At 40.9% G+C, this 22,692-nt stretch overlaps 2 protein-coding genes across 9 annotated transcripts in view; both read left to right on the plus strand.

Annotated features, from left to right (window-relative positions):
- baz2ba (bromodomain adjacent to zinc finger domain, 2Ba) overlaps nt 1-8,663 on the plus strand; it is a 64,095-nt gene extending 55,432 nt beyond the window's left edge. For 4 of the 8 annotated variants that reach the window (XM_070916195.1, XM_070916358.1, XM_070916435.1 and 1 more), the window contains 13 exons: nt 81-312; nt 402-464; nt 1,106-1,250; nt 1,659-2,470; nt 2,610-2,862; nt 3,100-3,255; nt 3,566-3,726; nt 3,831-4,159; nt 4,753-4,888; nt 4,999-5,145; nt 5,761-6,059; nt 6,896-7,039; nt 7,208-8,663. In XM_070916195.1, the coding sequence (XP_070772296.1) occupies nt 81-312; nt 402-464; nt 1,106-1,250; nt 1,659-2,470; nt 2,610-2,862; nt 3,100-3,255; nt 3,566-3,726; nt 3,831-4,159; nt 4,753-4,888; nt 4,999-5,145; nt 5,761-6,059; nt 6,896-7,039; nt 7,208-7,364 (3,034 nt within the window). In that variant the 3' untranslated portion in view covers nt 7,365-8,663. The remainder of the gene's footprint in view (nt 1-80; nt 313-401; nt 465-1,105; nt 1,251-1,658; nt 2,471-2,609; nt 2,863-3,099; nt 3,256-3,565; nt 3,727-3,830; nt 4,160-4,752; nt 4,889-4,998; nt 5,146-5,760; nt 6,060-6,895; nt 7,040-7,207) is intronic. The other 4 variants (XM_070916509.1, XM_070916657.1, XM_070916721.1 and 1 more) reach the window with 2 other exon arrangements.
- Nucleotides 8,664-10,217: 1,554 nt separating this feature from the next.
- wdsub1 (WD repeat, sterile alpha motif and U-box domain containing 1) lies at nt 10,218-22,326 on the plus strand. The gene is made up of 13 exons (XM_070901796.1): nt 10,218-10,256; nt 12,086-12,497; nt 12,717-12,904; nt 13,878-13,964; nt 14,534-14,627; nt 15,523-15,556; nt 15,683-15,723; nt 17,252-17,352; nt 17,547-17,564; nt 18,033-18,059; nt 18,423-18,602; nt 19,952-20,086; nt 20,236-22,326. The coding sequence occupies exons 2-13, from the start codon at nt 12,100-12,102 to the stop codon at nt 20,385-20,387; spliced, it is 1,455 nt and encodes a 484-aa protein (XP_070757897.1). The 5' UTR covers nt 10,218-10,256; nt 12,086-12,099; the 3' UTR covers nt 20,388-22,326.
- Nucleotides 22,327-22,692: the final 366 nt, after the last annotated feature.

Genomic DNA, 22,692 nt, shown 5'->3' on the forward strand with positions numbered 1-22,692 from the left:
GTAAGTTTTCATTAACCCTAAAAAACAATGCCTTTAATTCTCTGTACACTATGACGCTGAACCTGTGTGTGTTTATGCAGGTTGAAGACCATTTTTGCCAAACGTACTGGGCGGAGGGAGGCCAGTATGGGTGTGGAAGAGAACCAGTCTGTGTGCACTCCGTCCTCTGCCGCCAAACGCAAGAGGAAACTTGGTGGAGACAGTGACGATGATGATGATGACGATGATGACAGTGATGACCAGGCAGAGGAGGAGGAGGATGAGGAGGAGGAAGAAATGAAGAAGGTTAAAAAAGTGGAGACATATGATGAGGTAAAAAAGAGAGATCACTAGATCCGTAATGAAAACAGCCCTTGGAGGGTTGCTCACAGACATTTACTGTATTTACTTTGTCCTGTCAGGATGAGGTTGACCAAGCCACCAGTATCGAGGAGCTGGAGAAGCAGATTGAGAAATTAGCAAAGGTATGTTCTTCTTTAAAGTTTACAAGCGCCTTGACAAAGTAAAAAAACATTAACATAAATTTATAAGGCATCAGAAAATTAATCCATGGTTGGTTGACACTGATAATGTGTGATTAAAAACGGGACGCACAGTGAGATAAAAAAACTGTCTCTTGGGGAAACAACTACGAAGAGATAAACGTGGAGTATTATTGCTGTTTGGTTACACAGGACAACACTGTATGTTGCCGTGAAGATATGTTTATATTTTAAATACAGTTTAATATAAAACATAAGTGGTAACACCACAAACACCTCCTATAATCTTGATAAAATATTAGATTTTGGAAAACCTATATTAATGATTAGAAACATATTTTATTGAAATAGCTACAACCTCTGAATGCTTTAATACACAGTGTGTATTAAAAACAACAATGTGTTTTGTACATTTTATGAACATGTATGCTGACATAGGGCTATTTGCTAATGAAGGCATTAATTAACTTAATAAATTACCTCATTAGCATAGCATGTAATGTTTAATATATCACAGTGATTACAAAAGGACGTTAGGTAGCCAAAGTGTCTTTTGTTTTCCTGAAGGTCTATAGATCCAAATAATGTGTAGAAATCACAGAGTATGTTTTGTACCATTGCAGCAACATCATCAGACCAGAAGAAAGCTGTTTGAAATCTCCCATTCTCTGCGCTCCATGATGTATGGCCAGGACCGTTACCGCCGCCGGTACTGGGTACTTCCCCACTGTGGAGGGGTCTTCATCGAAGCCATGGAGAGTGGAGAAGGTAGTTACAGTGCAACACACATTAAGTTTGATGAATTCTTGAGATGCTTCAATTTGCTCATCTGATTACATTGGATATTTTACACACACTCAAGAAATATCTGGAAAGTACAAATCATAGGAACATATTTGATGCTGCAGGAAGAGGAAGGAGGAAATATTGTTGTATCTGTTTTGTTGCATGTTCAGCTTCAGTGGGAAATATGCTGATGATGTTTTACTTTATCTTAATTCTCTAAAACTAATTAGAGATTGCATCTGTAAACTATAATAATCTAACACAACTCCACTTATCTTCCAAAAGCAAGTGTAGAATAATGTTACAGAATAATCAGCTCCCAGTTGTAAGATCAACCACAGTAGTTGAGTTTTCAGCTTCATTAACCTACGCTCTCTCATTTCCCTGCAGCTCCAGAGGAACTGGAGGAGGAGCGACAGAGGAGGAGGAGAGCAGCAGAGGAGGTCAAGGTCAAAGATGAACCTCAGGAGATCGAGGTGCAGAAGGAGAAGTCCACCAACCTCGACGGGCAGAGCATTCGAACACAGGGCTTGGAGCAACAGAAAGAGGAGGAAAAGGAGCATGAGGGGAAGAAAAACTCCCCGACCCTCTTCTACCAGCAGCCAGGCTGTGTGTCCAAACTGTGCACATTCCGGGACGTCAACAAGGACGTTGGCAAAGAAACTGTGATGGCAGAGGACAAGGAGAGTCCCCATGTGAGACAAAATGGCAGCCCCATGGGCACTCCTATTGCCACAACATCATCCTCCCCTACTCACAATACCTCTGAGCCGGCAGTAGCAACAACCCCCTCCATGGTGACCACTAATGACACTACAAACGTCCCTCCCCCAGCCTCAACTTCTTTATCTGTCCCGTGCCTGCTAGCCCCACGTGAAAGCCCAGGGGACACTCCTCCAACCTCATCCCCTGCTCCATCTCCACACCTCTCATTCCAAGCCAACGACCAGCTACTCAGAGTCCTGACAGAGAGGAGCGGACACTGGTTCAGTCTGCTCCCTCGCAACCCCTGTGACCTCGCTTCCATCACCACAACTCCTCCAGCAGCGCCTCGTGTGTCTCCCCAAGCGTCCTCCACCCCAGCCAGGCCCAGATCCCCACCTCCGTCCCCTGCCCTGCCTCTCACCCCTTCTGCTGCCTCAGCCTCTGCCAGCCCGCACCACCCAGCTGGCCTCCTCAACTACCCACTATCAGCCCTGCAGGTAAGGCCACTGGCCGGACGCTAATGGAGATAGCTGTGTTCTGTACAGTTATTTATGCCACATACCACCTCAACTCTCTGTTTTCCTCTCTTCTACCTCCACCTCCCTCACCTTTTTGTTTTTCCTCTTTTCCCCCCAGGTGAAGGCAGGTGGTTCATTGCTAGGAGTTTCTTTCGGAAGCTGGCCCAGTGGCATGATGAGTCCCAGCCTGCCTCTGTGCAGCAGCCCCAGCCCCATGCTGGGTCACTCTCTGGAGGGCAACACAGCAGCAAGTGTCTCCAGTAAGAGTGAATCACCATTACCTCGCATTGAGAAAACCTTATCCATGCCCTCTCCTACCCTAGAGATACCCAAATCCCTGGACCACCCCACACCTCGGCCTATTCCAGAGGGTGAGTGACAAAAAAGAAGAAACCATAATCAACTGTCATTGTTTAATTGAAAAGAATTCACCTGCCTGAAAAGATTTCACTTGCCTGAATAATCCAAGATAATTGGATTAGGGAACGTTCTGCTCTGCTGTACCCAATTTCATTTGGGTATAACATAGCTGAATGAAGCACCTTTTTACAGTGATGTATGTTCAGTGTCTTCTAGCTTACACGCCTGTTTGTGCCTCTTTGTCTCAGAGATGCTGACAGGCTGGTGGCGAGTGTCTGACATCGAGGAGCTGAGGGCTTTAGGCAATGCTCTCCACAGCCGAGGCATCAGAGAGAAGGGCCTCCAGAGGCAGATGCAGAAATACATGGAGATCATCCCCCAGGTCTGCTCCAAACACAAAGACGGTGAGTGTCTCAACACTTCTTCTGAGCACATAATCACTGTAAATAGCTTGGATTCATGAACAAGATTGAAAGCTTATAGAAAGCAGTTTCTTTCTATTGCAATAGATACAGATTTGGTGTGCTGTCACTTAACCGTCAAAGCATGTCCTTGATGATCCATGAATACACTGCAAACACTGTGTCATTTATGATTGAACTACGTGAATATCTGTGCATATTTGGCTACATTGCTCATGTGTTTACCTGCATCAGTGAGTGTGTTTGTGTGTGTATTCGTGGCTGACTGAAATCTGTCATTTCGTCCATCTAGTGGCCATGATCGAGCTGTGTGAGCTGGAGGAGAGCCAGGTCAGTGTGGAGTCGGTGCGGGGCTGGTGTGTTGAGGAGCAGGCGATGGAGATGGACATTGCCGTGCTGCAGCAGGTAGAGGAACTGGAGAGGAAGGTCACTGCAGCCAGCCTGCAGGTCAAGGTAAAATACAAGAACACAAATACTACACATTTTGTTATTGTGGTTCAAATGCGGAGTGGTGTGATCAGAGGCCGAAAGACTGAACAGCTGATTCCCTCTCCCAGGGCTGGACATTCCCAGACCCTCAGTCTGAACGGGAGGACCTGGTGTATTTCGAGCACAAGCCCCTCACCAAATCGACGCCAGCGTCAGCAAACGCGGGAGACAAGGACTCCAAGGAGCATCCGGAGGAGCGGGGGGAGAAGGGCGGGGTGATGCGTCACCCGGACAACCCGCTGGACATAGCAGTGACACGTCTGGCTGATCTGGAGCGCAACATCGAGAGAAGGTACCTGAGGAGCCCCTTAGGTACCACCATTCAGATCAGGCTGGATAATGTGGGTACGGTCACTGTCCCTGCCCCCGCCCCATCCACTAGTGCTGACAGGGAAGGGTAGGTCATTTCTCCAACCGAAGCTCCCCCCTCTCCCACTAAGACCCTTTCCTCTCTCTGTGTGTGCTTTATGTTTCCCATATTTCTCAAAAAGTGAGGGTCTTTGCTGCTTTCACAGCAGATTTTTGTGGTGGCTTGTTGCATTATTTTTTTCTTTGGTCTTGTGCAGTTTTTTGGGTGGGGGTGGGGGGCTCCTCTCAGCTTCATTTCCTGTATAGGCATTGTTTACTGGTTTACTGGTTTGTTTTTTTCTGCAGTCATCTGCATGGTATTGTGCATCAATAACCTTGGTTAAAGGCATACTCATCGCTCCCACTATACAGCATACACTTACACAGGTTTTACTCCTTCACTCTTTCTGCATGAACGTCCCCTTAACATAACAAAATCGGTGTGTCCCTCTCCCCGGTGCCCTGCACCCCCAAAATCCTCATGCCTGTCTCTGCACAGCTGGAGCTCTTTCTGGTCTGCTGTCTTGTTGGCGGCTGGTTCAACTGATACAGTTTACGTGTAAATACGCCCAAATATTCACGTATATGTGTGCATTCTTGTTTTTCATCATCTTTCCATCATTCCTCATTATCTTCTCCCAGAAGTGAGGAAGAGGTGGCCCATGGAATGAAGGTGTGGAGGAAGGCCCTGACTGAAGTGCGTAGTGCTGCCCAGCTGGCCATGTGTATCCAGCAACTGCAGAAGTCTATCGCCTGGGAGAGGTCCATCATGAAAGTGGTGAGCAGCAGAGAAAATAGAACCACAGCATATTTCCACCACACTAATTAAAAACAAACTCTATTCAGGAAGTGTACGCTTGTTTTTAATGGATGCACTTGTTTTTTTAGTACTGTCAGATATGCAGGAAGGGGGATAACGAGGACCTCCTCCTGCTGTGTGATGGCTGTGACAAAGGCTGCCACACTTACTGCCACAAACCCAAGATCACCTGTATCCCAGAGGGAGACTGGTACTGCCCAGCCTGCATATCCAAGGTATCACAGCATATTCAGCATTTGTCAATGTTGGTATTTGACAGTCAAATCAGATATTTTTTAATTAAAACTGTCGATGGATGATATTTTGCACCATTTTCATGCTTTCAAATAATTATTTTTTTAAAGTATTTGGGGCTTTTTATGCCTTAATTTGAAAGTGGACAGTTGAGAGGTGAAAGATGTACAACAAAGGTGCCCGGCCTTCAAACCGGGGACGTTGCCATCACAGTATTCGAAATGCGTCTTAAGTAACAGGCCACCAGGACGCCCCTTGCTCAAACATTTTACATTTCCCCTAGTTTTATTACATTTCCTCTCAACTTTTATTGTCTGCAGCATGGATTTGGCCTTTATCCCGTTAAGTGACAATAAAATTTTCCATTCATATTCATATTAATCCTGTGAAGCTGGAAAACAACAGGTTTTTCTCCCAGCTTTACATAATATTTTAGGTAGATGTGGTCAGGGAGGTAACTAAATAATAAGATTTGATAAATTGAACTAATAGTTTAGAAAAGGCCAATATTAGTATAATAAATCGGTCTAAGTGGACACTAAACTATTAGTTTTAATTGCACCAGACCTCAGTGAATGTGTTGTTTTTCTGTGCAGGCAAGTGGTCCATCACCCAAAAACAAAAAACCTCCAAGCAAACAAGTAGCATCCAGCGGAGGAGCTGGTAAGAAAGGTGGAGAGGCGAAGAAGAACGGGAAGCAGGCAGGTAACGGGGAAGTGGAGGACGACCCAGCCAGCGCCAGCAACACACCCAAGAAAGGAGCAAAAGACACCAGCAGGAAGAGGAAAACAGAGGAGAGTTCACCTGCTCTGCCAGCAGCCAATCAGGAGAGCCCTGTGTGTGTGAAGCGAGCCAAGACAGCTAGAGACAACAACAGGGACCTGGGATTATGCAGGTATGCGGCGCTGGCTTGCTCATACTTGTCTTTCTGTTGAATCCTTCATTTATTTATCTCCGTCTTCTAAACAGTTGTACAGTAGCTGATGTGTTTTCACTTTATCTTTACCTTTAAGAAGGTTTAACCCTCTTTTTTTGCCTTTTTTCCCCAACAATAAAAATGTATTACTTTTCATGAGTGGTATTTTTTCTGTCAGCTATAAGCCTGGTTTATTTATGGCTAGTATTGGTTGGCATTAGCTTGTAAAAACACAGACGTCACATAGACCTTACATAACTATGAACTTTAAACTTTACCTGATTTTTTTGGCCACTTGGGGGCAGCAGAAACAAGCTGTAAACACAAAACTGACATTATTATCACTTTTAAAGTTGATATGGCAAGCTTTTTAGCAAAAAGTTGCAATGTAAATCGAATATTCACTCTCCTTTAGCTCTGTTTTTGGTCTCTACCAACTCCGGAGGGAAATATCTGACTCTTAAGCTGCTAAATGCTCCACTATGTTCACCGTTTTAGAGCTTTTTTGCTGAAAACGGCTGCCTACTGCGATCCAAAATGTGAACCAACTGCTAAAAGACGCTACTAACACTGTGCAGAGCTGAGGAGAATTGCAGAGTCGGTTGATGATTCTCTGCGAGTTCGTTACTACGAGTGAAATGTATTTGATCCATTGTTAATATAAAAATATTGATTATAGCTGCTTTAAAGGAAGAAGAAATTATAAAAGTCTCAGTGATAGCCAGCTTCTCAATGTGAGGCTTTTTTCCTTAACAAAATTCTTTGCCTGTGTCTAACCATGTGTGTGTGTTTATGTGTGTTTGTGTGCTCAACAGGGTACTCCTTGCTGAGTTGGAGCGGCATCAGGATGCATGGCCTTTTCTCACCCCCGTCAACCTGAAATCGGTCCCTGGCTACAGGAAGGTCATCAAGAAACCGATGGACTTCTCCACCATACGTGAGAAGCTTGTGAGCAGCCAGTAAGTCCCCATCACTTCTGTTTGTTCTGTTTCTATTGAACGCCTTCAAGGCCTTTGCACAGAATCTAAAGTCACAGAAGTGTTTTTCAGAAAATAAGTTTTAGTTACACCACAGTATGTGACGTATCAGTATGTGTAAGTTGTACTTTCTTTATCTTTTAATTTCAGGTATCAAAACCTTGAGACTTTCATCATTGATGTCAACTTGGTCTTTGATAACTGCGAAAAATTCAATGAAGACAATTCAGACATTGGTCGAGCTGGCCATAACATGAGGAAGTTCTTTGAGAAGCGCTGGACTGAGCTTCTGAAACAAACAAACTAAAAAGTCTGTTCAGATTCTCCCCATAAACCCATTCATCTTTTCATATTGGAGCACCAGGTTTTACTTTTATTTTTGTTTTCTGATGGAGAATGTGGCTTTGCAGGACGGAAGAAGAAGTCAAATCCTTATTAAGGAACCCATGGTGTGCTTAAGAGAGATGTCACCTTGAGAAAAAAAAAAAAGTCGTTACATGAGGTGCGCTGGATTTTATTACAACAGGGATAAAAGCCCCAAAGAGTCCCAGAGAAATGGGGTGTCGTAGTGCAATACCATTCCCTGTCTCAGAACACTGCACTGAATTAATCCTCAACTGTCACTGATGTGTCTGCGCTAGAATACTTTCCACTACTTGTAAATAGTCTTTTGTTATTTAATCGTATTATAGTGAATGTATTTAATTTTGTAATAATTATTTATGAATCAAGGTCCACTTCATTTTCTATGAAAAGGAAGAATCAGCTGAACTGCTTTGAATTTAAAAAAAAGGAATGTGTCTTTGTGTTATAATTTTTCTCCCAAATATCAAACGAAGCCAAGAAAAAAAAAAAACTGTTTACACTGTTCAGTGCTTTGGGGCATCAGAGGACTGTATTCATTTGTTCAAACTGTAAAACTGCATTTATTTACAGGAACAGCAGAGGAACAGTTAGACAATGGTGATTCATGTGTATATACTGTTTATTAATGTCAATATTATGTCTTGTTTGGAACGATGTGTAAAAATTGTTTAAGAATATTAAGATATTGTTTATGCCTTAGAATGATTGTAGCATTCTATTTTAGTGAACGTGATGAAAACATTATCATAAATATTGTTTGTACAGTATATACATATCCTCTGCAAACACTGTGGTATCCTTAATCTTGGTAGTGCCTACCCTTCCAACAGGGGCATGTAGGGGATGTTATTGTTTTTAGTTTTCATTCTTATGACAACATTATTTTTTTATATGATTTCAATTCCAACAAGGCCTCCAAAGTTGGACAGTGACACAGAAATCATTCCTCACCATAGCAGAAAAAAAAGGAACAACAAAGCATTCAGTTATGCTTCCATGATGCATTTCCTCGTAATCTGCCACAATACAGAGGACCTAAGGCCATTTGTAACCACTGTGTTGAACCTTGCTGTGTGTTGTGGCCTGATGGAGGCAGCTAGATTTTTTGTACCCAAGTCAAGAGTACTTGAAGTTACTTTATTTAAGATATTGTGGAATAAAAGTATCATTCTTTTGTAGGAGCTTTATTTTTCACTAGTGTGTGGCACGGACCTATTAAAAGGATGTTTTTCAACGTAAATGTCTTCAACTTGTTTTATTTCAATTCCATCCTACAGAGCTGCTTTTGATAGATTGTGGTAGATCATTTCAAGGCATAGACTTTTGCATAAGGGCACGTTATTTCAAGCTTAACAGTCAAAAGTTTGTAGAGAGTTTATCCAATACCTTACTATCAAGACTGGAGCCAAAAACAGAAATGTGAAAAGTCCTTCAGTATCCTAAAAATGTGCATTAAAATTATGCAAATTCAAAAATAAAGTTGGAGAAGATGAATGACAAAAACATTAATTTGACAAGGATTCTTGGAATTGGCAGAAAATGTCTCAGAGCTTAATCTTAGAAAATTACAATTTTCGATTAGATTGATGTAAAGCAAGGTGAGAATTTTTTCAGTTTAGAAGTCGTGGTAGCTCGAAAAAATTGAAGTTGTAAAATATGGATGAAAAAGGCAACCTAAAACCAAAAAATAGCTTCCAAGTGCAAACAGAAGAACAGCAGAAAGGAGATGTGCTCTATCAGTTTGATAAACACAGGTGGCAAATATGGCAAGTGCCTATTTTCCAGTTTGCAGTATTGAATGCAAACATCAAAGAGTATCAATGTTTTCACAACAGCTAAAATGCTTAAAGTCAGTTGTGGGAGAGGTATTTAGATAATTTACATAAGTAAAAGTAACAATGCCACACTGGAAAGTTCTCCATTACATGTACAAGTCCTGCATATGTAATTTTACTTCAGGTAACATAAACGTAGTGGGGTAAAAAATGTGCAATATTTCCCTCTGAGGTGTAGTAGAGTAGATGTATAAAGTAGAATAAAATGGAAATACTTCAGTAAAGTACCTCATAATTGTACTTGTGAAGTGCTTGAGTAAAAATGGTGGATTCACAAGTAGACTATCACATAATGGGTGGTCATCAATACATGAGTACCTGTCATGGAGTAAACTATGTTGAATTGGAAGGACTCATCTCAAGATGTGAATTCATCTGGAGGTACAGCAGGTTCTAAATCAGTGAGTCAAGAATAATCAAGGTAATAAATACTAAAACATACGCAGTGATGAATTATAGGTAACCACAGTGCTAAAAACCATCAGTTTTTATAAGCAGTGTAATTACTAAATATTACACATACTACAGTTTCCAGTGGATTCAGTGTTCACCCACTTAAAGTCTGTGAAATATGAGGCTTAATTTCTAAGTCCTGACTTCAGAGCTCTTTATTTTAATGTACTAACAAGTCTCTTCATACCAGTTCGTTAACAAAAATCCAAAACAAGACTGAATATAAAAGATTCAATTCGGTGACAAACATTTCTGCGTAAAGTTTAGCTACTGACATGCATTTCTTATTGGTTACATATTTAAGAGACTCAAAATAACATTCAGTTTAAATTAGAAACAACCGCGTTGAATTAATAAATGTAGCTTTCTCCCTAATACAATTAAAAAATGTTAACAACAGTGCATGAATTGTTATCATGACTTCTGAGCTCACGTCTTCAGAGACGCCAGTTACGCAAAGGGTGACGTAACGCGCTACGTCACGGCCAGCTGTTCAGTGAGGAAGTAAACAACATTCAGCTGAGGCGACAACACGACGGAGAAAGGTATTACACGCTGGTGTATTCAGCTGTAGATAACTTTACCATTACATTTAATTTGATTTACCGTCTGAGTTTGCTTGTTGGGATGTTTCGCCACAGTTTTATTTCCCCGCCGCTGAATAATATTTCACTTTAAAACAAGAAGGAAGTTGAACGTTGCTTCTCGGCTCTGCTGCACTGTTAGCTTGAGCCTTAGCTACAGTAACTACAGACACAGTGTCCCTGTGGCTTTACTGTTGTTTGTCTTCTGCCTTTTCTTGGTCCGTTAGAGAAGTGATGTGTTTCCAGATTTAAAAAGGAAAAATATATGGATTTTCATTGTTCCCTGGTCTGCTGTTGAACTAAAGTGCTGCTCAAACAGATATTTAGACACAGCCTAATGTTGAGGGCAGAGCTGTACACTTGAGACTTTGACTCCAGTAAAACCTAAAAATGAGGACTTACTTCATATTTGAGTCCCTGAAAACTTTTGATTTTTTGAGACAATATCTCAACTTTTAACCTTTAAAATCCCTGAACAATTGAAAAAAAAACATCTTTTATTTTATTTATCCCATGTGTAATAAGTGCTCTTAATTCTAATACATTATAAACTGACCCATACAGCTTATCACATTATTTTTCTTATCTTTATTCTTTGTGTTGCAGCTTTTGTTGCTTTTATCACACACCCTTTGTCTTATTCTGAACTGCGTACATAGTACAGCACTTTTAATGTCTTCAATTGTCTTAGTGTGTTTTCACTGTGTTCATGTTTTACGTTTGTGTCTTTATGCTGCAAAAAGAAAAATGGAGGGAAAAATGTCAAATGCTCTTTAATACTGCACTAACAATTTTCCCTTTTTAAAAAAAAAACAATCAATTTATCACTTAATCCATAAATTGTCAGAAAATAGTAAAACTGCCCCTGCCTGATTTCCAAAAGCCCAAGGTGATGTCTTGTTTTGTCTGACCAACAGTCCAAAACCTGTAAAGCAGGTGTGTATGAGGCAACAAGGAGAAGGACCCAAACGTCAAGTGATGATGCATAAGCTTACAGGCAAAGCTATGAAGTCCAAACAGAAGTAGTAGATACTTCACAGGTAAACGGGTACAGGCAGGCACGTACAGATTACACACTGATGAGCAGGTGGAGATAAATGGCTGGTATAAGTCCTGTGGGGGGTGATTGGGGAATGAGGAACAGGTGAGCAGGTGGATGCAGGAGTCAGGTGACTGGAGCCGGTGGGAAAGTCTGAGGGCATCTGGTGGGTAGATGGAGAATGGCAAGTCTGGAAAGATCCTAGGTAATGTGCATGGGCCTGGGGGAAGAGAGAAGTGGCTGGAGACAGGGCCAGAGGCAGCCGTCGTGACAAAACCAAATATGTTCAATTTACGATATAAAACAGCAAATTCTCACATTTGAGAAGCCGGAACATGTAAACGTTTGGCATTTCATCTTGATAAATGACTTAAACCATTAATTTATTGTTAAAGGTGTTGCTGATACAATCAGCAAATCAATTAACTGACTAATCATTTCGGGTTTATGGTTAATGATCTGTATTTAGACCTGAAAGACTTGAATATTTGCTTATCAAGACTTGTGGCTGGACCTGGACTTGTTCTTAAGGACTTGAGATTAAAAACAGCTCTGGTTGAGGGAACAATGTGAGCTAATCAGGAAGGAGTATAAAATGAGATAAATCATTTTTACATTGTTATGTGTTTTTCAAGTTCAGGACTTGCTAATTCTCTGCTGTGCTGCGTGGAAAAAAGAAACTGATGGAATATATTGCTACATCATGTCCCTGTGAACCTTTTTCCTTTCATTCCCTCTGTGTGAACCTTAGGACCGGCTCTCCAAATGACGTCTCTAATTTGCACTTTACAAGACCATGGAGACGATGTCAACTGGTGCGCCTTCACTGCCAAACTGTTAGCCACATGCTCTGGGGACAAAACTCTCAGGATATACAACACCCGCGACTTCTCGGAGCTGCCCTTCTCACCGTTGTCGGGACATGGCTACAGCGTCCACTGCTGCTGCTTCAGCACCTGCGGACAGTTCCTTGTCTCGTGTTCGACTGATGCAACCACGCTGGTCTGGTCCATGGACACGGGTGAGATCGAGGCCGTCCTGGAGCATCCTGGTCGCAGTCCTGTGAGGATCTGCGCGCTCTCTCCAGACTCTGCCCACCTGGTTTCTGGTGCCTCTGATGGCACTTTGGCTCTGTGGGATTTCCCCTCCAAACAGCTACGCAGGTAAAGTTGATAGCTGACATTTTTATATGCAAATGTTGACAATCAGTTTGGTTTCTAGTCCTCTATGTTTTGACATTACAAGTCTCTCTCATATCTTGACAAAAGGAGCTGTAAACCTCTGCAAACAACCCTCCTGTCCATGAACAATGTCAATAAAGTTTAATTAAACTAAACGTGATGTGCCTGTTGATGCAGCTGCTGTTGGTTGTGTTTGTGAAGGACCGGAGCAGTGAATGACACAACACTGGTCGCCTGCTCCTTCAGCCCCTGCAGTCAGGTGTTCATGACCGGCTCCACCTACGGAGACCTGCGCCTGTGGGACCTGGACATGAAACAGCTCCATGCGGAGAAAAACGCCCACGACCTGGGGGTTACCTGCTGCACCTTCGCTCCCAGCATCCTCAGTGGTGAGAACCATCGTTGTGTATTTATCAACTGCTCTGTGGCACACGGCTTAGTCCGGTGTTTCTGGTAGCATCGGAGAGGAAAGAAAATCCGAATTATATGTTGGTCACTACTTACTTTTCACATAAACTTGTACTGTAAACATTTTTGGCAAGAATCCCTCAAATCTGGTAATTAAAAAGTTTAACAGAGATATGTACAGAGGCAGGATATTTTACAGCTGAATACTGAAATGTATTATTATATATTATAAGAGCAACAGTAAATAAAAGATACATTAACATTACATTTTGACCTGTAATTTACTTGAGATGAAATTACCATTAAGTATATTAAGTAATATTCAAAGATTAAACTATAATGGAGAAAAATAACTGTACATGAAAATATAAAACTTCAACATGTATACTGATGTCAATACATCTGTGATCTGTGATAATACTGTTGTAACAGTTACATTACATGAAGCAATAACAAATCTTAGATTAAACCTACCTAGCCTGTAGGTTAATCAGTTCCAGCTATCAACTGGGCATCCAGTTCCTCCCCACTGGGTATCCAGTTCCTCCACATGGTCTAAGGAGGTAGAAGAATGTAGAGTGTAATCTGGATACAGATCCTCCCATCGTGTATATATACATTTTTCAAGTTTTAGTGACTGCATGACCTCTGAAATTCAGCGTGCAAAAGAAAGAGGGGAAGCATCTTTCCATTTAAATGGCACCAATCTCCTAGCTAGTAAGGTGGTGTAGGCCAGTGAGTTTGCTTGGGCAGCAGGAGCGACCCCCAAAAGACGGCACTCAGAGCACAGCTGATCTGTTTGGCCTTTGTCTAATTTCACTGTTTGGGACAATAACATCTGCCGACTCGTCGCCTCATGTCGAGGCTGATTGTGTTGTTTGTGAAAGATTAGAGTACAGTCTGTGTTTTGTTTGGGATCGCACAATATTTTCTTTCTCTGTTTTTGACTTTTAGGTGGTCAAGTCGTGCAGTTTCGTCTGGCATCATGTGGGCAAGACAGTCTCCTCAAGATCTGGGCCATTAGCAAGTTCAGCTCTGGAGGTAGAGTGACATGGATACTCTTTAGATACTCGAAGATCTCTCTCTCTCTCTCTCTGTCATTATTACAATTTGAATTGTAAACCTGGGTTATCTATGTACACTGTTCCTGTAGAAGACTTCTTGTATAGTTAACAAGTGTTAAAGTGCCGCCATACAAGACAGAATTTGAATGTTACACGTGAGGTGTTGTTATAGTGTGAACGCTGGATAATTGGAGGCTCGGCTCTGTGTTAGAGAGACTCCACTCTGCACATGCACTAGTTGTCTAGACTAGAGACAAGCTGAATATTGATGTGTGCAGTTTCTGTATCAACTAACTCCAGTCTGATTACAGCCCTCAGAGGCACAACCTTCAGTTGTGTAACTGGTTCGTAATATATCAGATTGGCAGCAACTCTGTACGACAGAGTAGCTGCCAATCCAAGCCCTTTTTTTCTGTTTTTCATGCTATGTTAATGATTATATTTATGCACATATTTAGCAAATGTCTTACTGGTCAGTTCGACACAAGTCAGTGGGGACTCATTTGTGTGTAAAACTAAAGGTGTTTCTGTCTCTCCCTCTTGTAGCCTATAAGATGCAGCTCCGGCACACATTAACTGGCCAGTCGGCTCCGGTCCTCTCCTGTGCGTACTCCTCAGATGGGCAGCTGCTTGTGTCTGGGTAGGATCTTTAAGAAGCGTGTTGGTGACTTTTAATGTATATACTCTACTGACAACCATTTTCCAAAAGCTTATTTTAAGTTTTTAGTTTCTTACTTTCCAGGCAATATTTTCTGTCCGTGCCTGTGCAGTGTGAAAATCAATTGGACTAGGTGACCCATCACAGCTATCATTTACTCATCTTTACTTTTTGTCCAAGTTGTGTTAATATTGCATAGTAATGTTATTTTAAAGAGTGAGTTTGTGACTGTTGCGGTTAGACAAATGCACCACTCCCTGAGCTGTCATCAAGTCCTGGCAGCTGTTCAGGAAATACAGCAAAGACAAAAACTCTCTGACAAAAACAAAGCAGACAAAATGTTCACTGTGATGTAAGTATAATCTGTTTCAAGCAAGTTTGAAATACATTTTCAGCCAATGGCTTCCTGGTCTATTTTGGTACACTTTGGTAAACATTCAGCAATTATGTGAATTATATACAAAAGTATATTTCATTGGATTAAATATGCAAAACCACCTGTATGTTCCTTTAACAGACACATTTAAAAGATTTCTAACCATCCTGATTACCTCATGAGGAATTCAAAATAAATTGCTGGAGGTGCAAGTCATATGCTATATTTTACCTCCGTCTCTTGATCTTTAATAGATCAGTATCCGTGTCTTGATCTGTTTGGGATCAAGAGATTGATGTAAAATATAGATAGTTTGCCTGGATTTATAAGTAGGCCACACAACTATAAGAGTGCAGTACTTCAGTGGAGCCACTGGAGGGAGACATGGATTGCTTTATTCCTCAGCGAGTGAACGTGGCTCTGAACGTGCTGCTGCCAAATAGTTTGTTTTTGAAAATATTGTGCACATAGTTTCAATCATATCTTTTTAATTTCCTTCAGTTCTGTGGACAAAACTGTCACAGTCTACGATACTGTGAGTACCTCTCCTTTTTATTCATTTACTTAGTAGGAAAATATTTTACTATAGACTTCACGTATTTACGGCTCCATTCATAACATAATGTTCATATTTTGTTTTTAACTCTTTGTCTGTTTGCAGGAAAATGCCGTTTTGCTTTACACACTGAACCAGCACGAGAGGTAAATACTCACTTATATTTATGTGGTTATGTTTTGTTTACTGGACTTTTCATTGAATATAAGCATGAAGCCCCGAGGTAGATACATTATTATTACCTAATAGTTATTTCATGATATAATTTAATGTCCTTTCACATATTTGTATCTTGACAGAAAATTTGGTTTTCATGTCTAAAAACTGAGATCTTGAATATGATCAAAATTATAAAGGGTTTTTTCTGGTAAAACTCTATAAACATTTGAAACAAACAGGTTGAGCAACAGTTGAAGTTGTCTCTGATAATGGGATAATGCTCTGATAATTCTGGCTTCCCACCCCTGTTTGTACGCCACCACTTACTGGATATTTGTGCAGAATCCCTAAAAGAGGTCTTTCACACAGTTTCTCTGGCAACTGGTGGAAACTCTTCTGTTTACAAACAAACTCAGGTTTCTCTTTAATAAACATTCTCGAGGAAAATCCACTGCAAGATGCTTTGCAATGCTAACACTTGGTATTGGTGGTATATTTTGCATTTCTGGACCTATTTTGTTTGGTATTCCACTGGACAAATATGATAAGATGTCACATTGATATATTTAGGTTTTGATACTGTCATTCACAACAACCTGTAGGGAAGGCAGAGACACAGACAGTACCTGTAATAGAAGATGACCCAGTGTGGTCACAAAACATCACTTTAGCATTTTTATAAAAAGGCAGAACTTCTGTCACTTTGTCTCTCCCCCTATTCATACATGCACATATAAGCCACAGCTGAATGATCGCACTTCCACGCTATTTATAAGTCCATCAAGCCACCTGTGATTGAAAGGCAGTCAGCTCACTTCCTTTCAGTGGGGAAAATGAAAGTCATTCTGGAAAATCACTAACTGAAGTGGAAGTAGATGAGGCAAGTTGAGAGAAAGTGGATAAATGGCGAAAAAGTAAATCACAACACTTGACAAAATACCTCCAGGAAACTCATTTGACTTTAGACAAACTGGTAATTTAACAGTGTGAGAGTATCTTGAGGCTGCGTTAGTGCATGCCTTTCTCTACATTCTCATTGGAGGGTTTTAGAGACGTTTGAAGCCGACTAGCTTTTGTGGATCAACATTTCTGAGCAATCCGGCTTTTAGAGAGATTGTCCTTGTTAACGTTGCCTTGACTTTTTTGAATCCACTGAAAATCTGATCCTTATTTAGATCTTAGTGCAGCCTTTGACATGGTAAGCCAACACTGAATTGGCCATCTGATGGAGAACATTTCCATCCCTGCTACATATTTAGGTCTGGTATTGAGCAGAGGTGCCCACCTTTTAACCCTGTAAGAGCCGAACTGCAGTCTCAGATCTTCAGGCAGGGCCCTTACTGCTGCTACGAAGCTCAGGACAGAGAGCTATCCCCTTTTGTTTCCACTTTTGTTTCACTTCAGTCCTCTTGCTTTGTCTTTGTAATTGATATATTAGGACTAAGCTATTTGTCTTAGTTTGATAAAACGTGTTAACAGAACCAACATCCAGGTGTTTACTGTCCTCTGCTGCAGGTACGTGACAGCATGTTCCTTCTCTCCAACGTCACCACTAGTTGCTACAGGATCTATGGATAAGACTGTAAACATCTGGAGGCTGGAGGACGGATGCAGTGGTGGGAAAACACACACACACACACACACACACACACACACACACACACACACACACACACACACACACACACACACACACACACACATCACTCCAATAGAGTAAAACCTATTTTGAGGATTAATTACATTTGTTTTGTCTTGTAATTTATTTTTGTGGCTTCCTCCTTTACTGCACCTTGTGTTCGATGGAAAGGCGGGAAGTCATTGCCAGGTTAGTTTTTTTTATCTTACATATTGTTTTTTTTGACTCTTGACACTTGACATGAAGGGGGAAAGAGTTAGTTGTCCACTAAACAACAGCAAACAGGACTCAGTCACAGACCAGGTTTTATTGCTCCAGTTCGCAGCTGGCAGTCTGTTTGCCAGCTCTGAAAATCAGAAAACCTTCAAGACGATGTATATATTTTCTGCTAAATATGGCTATTCTAAGAAAGACTAATGTAAGTTAAATCTTCAGCAGTCCTACTGGAAGAGCTGCACCTCAATACTAGTAGCTTTTTATTTCATCTGTGTGCTGAGATGTCTTGTTAAACCAGTTTCTTCTAGTGCTGAAGGACACAGGTGTTGTGTACAAGAGTGCTCTCTTTTCCTTAATCACTCTTCAGTCTCAAGTGTTGCAAGTTTGCTCAGAGATTGCATTGCATTGCTCATGTTTACAGTTGCTTATTCCTTTTTTCAGAGAAGTCTGGTCTGACATCAAGTGAAGGTAGGAAGGAAGAAAGTATCCCTTACTGCATAGTATATTACACTGGGGTGCCTGAAGAAATCAGTGAATGAGATACCACCATTAGGAATAGTCATGTGTTTACCAGCAGGGGCCAAGTTTGGTCTAGCATTTCTGTCTGACTCTGTCTCACCTTTTAGTTTCATCTTTTGTCAATAAAAATGTCGATGAAACCTCCAGACATTTATTTATATTACTCTACAAGCTGTGCTAGCCACAGCCGCCTAATCAATAATTAGTCAGCAGGATTCCAGGATAGTCCTGCATGGAGGATATTTGGCCATTTTTCAAAAGGTGCTGCAGCTGTCAAGGACCGACCACTCTCACTTTGCTTCACCCTCTCAGGGAGAACCTCAGCGGGCCGATCAAAGCTGCTGGTCGCCGATTGGTCGGAGGAGGACGTGTCAGAGTGGCTGGTGGAGGAAGGCCTCGGGGGATTGGTGGACAAATTCAGGGCCAACAACATAGATGGGACAGAGCTGCTCCGTCTCACCAAGGAAACACTGGCGTCAGAGCTGCACATAGGTGAGGAAAGACAAACATCACACACTGCTCAGCGAGTGCAATGCAATAATCTCTCATGGTCCTAATGCTTGCTTTTGTCTGAAATGTAAGACTATAAACCTAGTTTTATGGGTCTTACACGCCTGGTTTCTTGTTAGAATGAACACGGACGTGTGTGGATTAGGATTTTTGTACTTATTTACAAGGATAAAAGGCGACACATTAAATTAAAGTAAGGGTGAAGGAATGAATGAATGTTAATGGGGGTTTTACTTAGCAAGATTATATAATATTAGGCTGCACTGTAAAAGTACTCAGCTTTGGGGCTTCAGCAGTTCTGACTTTAATCTGGAGCACTTCATCAGTTACATAACCCAATCCCCAAAACAGTATTTCCCATAAGGTATAAAGTGGATTTACACCTTATATCATTATATCTTCTTGGTTATTTCCAAGTCTGCGTGAAACATTTTTTTCTTCATGGAAATGTAGGTTTATCAGACTTTATTTTTTCCTGCAAGATTTTGCAACCACACAGCTGAAGTAGGAGTGTTATGCTGTTGATGTCAGTCTACCAGCTATGCCAGTGTTCGTCATGTAGTTGTCAGCAAATGTTTGTTGTTTTGCCATGCCGTCATTTCCATCCCACAGTCGCTGTCAATCACTCCTCAGTTTACACAGCTTCAGTGCAGCGACAGCTTGTGTTCACATTGTTCTGTTTTTAGTAACGTTGCATGAATCCCACCTTTTTAGCAGAACTAACTCAGAGAACAGTAGTGAGGCAGCAACATGTTATAACTACTGCAATGAAAGAAACAGGCATATTTTTCAAAGGTGGGAGTGAAATCAATAAGCGTGAGGCAGCATAACAAAATGAAACACAATGTACCAGTAAGATTATCAGGGAGTCTACAAAGTGTTTTGCATTCAGCTGTAGTTGGCGCTTTATTTTATGAGATCACTCATTTTTAAACTTTAATAAATGCTTCTAATTACTCTGCCAGTCAGATTCTGTTAAACAATGTTACTGAAACAACAGTAGTCAAATTAAAATGCCCTCGAGTGCCTGCTTAGTGTTTAACTTTGAATTGGACAGACAGTCAGCAGACATGGTCTGCTCCCACCATGTTCACTCTCACCCACGCTCACATTTGCCATCCAAGAGTGAAAAGCGCTAAACGCAGGAATAACAAATGCTCAAAACCTTGATGTTGATGTTATATGTTTTGATCAGTTCATCTTGTTCCACTTGATGCTCCAGTGATTTGTCTTTTAATGAGAGCACACACAGTCTTGTCTGTTTTCTTTTTTCTGGCACATTTCCTTATTCTCTTGCTTGTGTGTTTGTGTGTGTGTGTGTGTGTCTGTAGAGTCAGTAGGCCTGCGCAGTAAACTCCTGAGGAAGGTGGAGGAGCTGAAGAGTGATTCGATGTGTTCAGGCATTCCTGATGAGTTCCTTTGTCCAATCACCAGAGAGCCGATGAGGGAGCCAGTCATCGCTGCTGGTAAGCGCAGATCAGACCTTTTCCACTTAACACAATTTACATATAATGACACAACATATATGTTAGAGTCAGCTCATGAGACACAAAGTCTGTTTTTTCAATTTGAAAGGATTTGTTTGTGTAATTAGAGTATACTGTGGACATTTCAGATGGGTACTCATATGAAAGAGAGGCCATCGAGAGCTGGATCAACACCAAGAACCGGTCCAGCCCCATGACCAACCTCCCCTTACTGACCACTCTGCTCACCCCTAACTACACGCTGAAGATGGCTATTGGCCGCTGGAAGACCAGCCACTAGCATCCAAAAGACCGCTGACCTACAGTGCCCCAAATATTTTCCCTAAAGTAGACAGAGACCAGAGTACAGTGCTCACAGGGGTGCCACAGCATTTCAGGTACAGATCTGATTTTGTTCCATTTGAGGCATCTGTACACTGTAGTTTCTTCATTGGCACTCATTTGCAAATCTGCAATTTTTGACTGCTGGGGAGCACAAAGGCAAAATCTTTCAGATTATTAAGTTTTTATGGCCATAATGTTGGAAATCAGTTGCCTGCTTACTCATCAAGTAGATGCAGAGCAATATGGGCGTCCCAGGGGAGTGCTCCTTTTGGCCTCCAGAGAGAATGCAAGTTTAAAGCAGCTATAATGAATATTTTCATATTAACAAGGCTTTATAGCGAGTTTCAGGTCACTTTCAGCTTTCAGCTGTTCGGCCCGTAAGTTTACTGTATTGATTCACTCTCACCGCTCACAGTGTCGTTTTTAGCAAAACGTCTCTAAAAACTCGACTGTTCACTACCTGCTCAGCACCGAACAGCAGACGGACACAGTTGGCGACTGACTGGTGAACATAGTGGAGCATTTAGTAGCTAAAGAGACAGGTATCTCCCTCAGGAATTGGTAGAGACCAAAAACAGAGTTAAGGAGAGTGAATGTTGGACTTACATTCATCAGGTGACCAGAAACACAACTCCAAATCAATGATAATGTTGCTCGGTAACTGCTGGATGTGTAAATAAGCAACTGTTTGCTAACAAGTTCACCATATTGACTATCTGATGATATGTCAGCGTTTTGTTCACAATTAGTTTCTGCTGCCCCCAAGTAGCCTCAAAATCAGCTATTGCAGGTTTAATATCCACTTGCCTTTTATCTAAGGCTTGGTGTGCCACCTCCTCTTAGCCTTGCTAAATGTTTCCTCATCAGTCACTCATTTACTTTAGCTTTAGGTCATTTTGCAGAAAGAAGGAAGTGATTTGTTTCGGCTGATAATGACCAGTTTTCTGGTTTGTTAAACTGAGTAACAAAAGTACTGTACAGAAAACACATAAAGATAAAAAGATTTCTTTTTTATCTTAAAATGAGTTCCATTTATAATATATGTATCAATAAAGATCCTGATTCTGAAGAAAGCTAAACAAAGTGCTTTATAATGAAAAAAAACTTTGATTTGGAGGCCTTTAGTGTTGTGTCCACTTTTTATTTTTACTTTTTATTGACTGAATAACCAAAAAGCAATGACCTGCCTGTAAGTGTCTGAAAGCTACATAGAGCTACAGACTGGAGTGTTGATTTGCAGTTGGATCAGCGATACTAACAACCCCTAGAAATATAGCTTAATGGAGCTTTAATTAACATTGTGTAATGTTTATTAACATTTAAGTTGTAAGGTTATCTAACTTAAAACACTATTTGCACTATCTGCTGGTAAGCGTTACATATAATACATACATATATGTGTTTTGTTTAGATTTTCTGAACATTGCAGGACCTTGCTTTTTACAAACCCTGTCGGAAGAGTGCTTGGCCATAGTAGTTTAGGGTTTACTTCCCTGTACAAGCGAACATCCAGCTTTAAATGAAATTAATGAAGCCATTTACGCAATAATCAGAAATTGCAATGTCCACAATGCAATGTTTAGTTAAGTTAGGTTGAACTGTGAAAGACCTTTTATTCATTTATCCATTCATACACACTCTGAAGCTTAGGCAACATTTTATGGATTATACTGTGAAAGAACTAGATGTAGAAATGTAGTCCTCCATTAACATTTTATTATACCCCAATAATAATGTGGTAACATTCTGTAATCCATAGTATGACTGAAAAGTTTATATGAAAACTATGGACATACAGCAATGTAAGGAGTCTCTTAAGATTTGTTATCCTCGACTGTCTGCTTGTGTAAATGCTCTCTCTGTGTCCAAATAAACCAATAAACACTTCATATGAATATGTCCTCTGCTATGCAAAAATAAATAACATATACTGTGGATATTGAAGCAATCAATACAATATTAGATTATGACAAGAAGTTTCCAACAATGTCATGTACAGTGCCGTTTTTATCAAATGTACCAAGAAAAAGAATCTCAAGTACACAAAGTAATTTCTTTTGAAGCCTGTAATGCTGACAGATAACCACTTACAGGGAAATATATATATAATCTGCAAATATAGTGTACACCGTACAAATATAAATGTTTTTTAAAAGACACTTGACAATAGAAATGGTCATATCCTGCCACTAACAGCATGAGGTTTTTTTTTTATATTCGTGCACAAAGCTTTCTCTGACTTCTATATTTGATATAATAAA

The sequence above is a fragment of the Enoplosus armatus genome, chromosome 1, assembly GCF_043641665.1.
Source record: "Enoplosus armatus isolate fEnoArm2 chromosome 1, fEnoArm2.hap1, whole genome shotgun sequence".
Lineage (NCBI taxonomy): Eukaryota > Metazoa > Chordata > Actinopteri > Centrarchiformes > Enoplosidae > Enoplosus > Enoplosus armatus.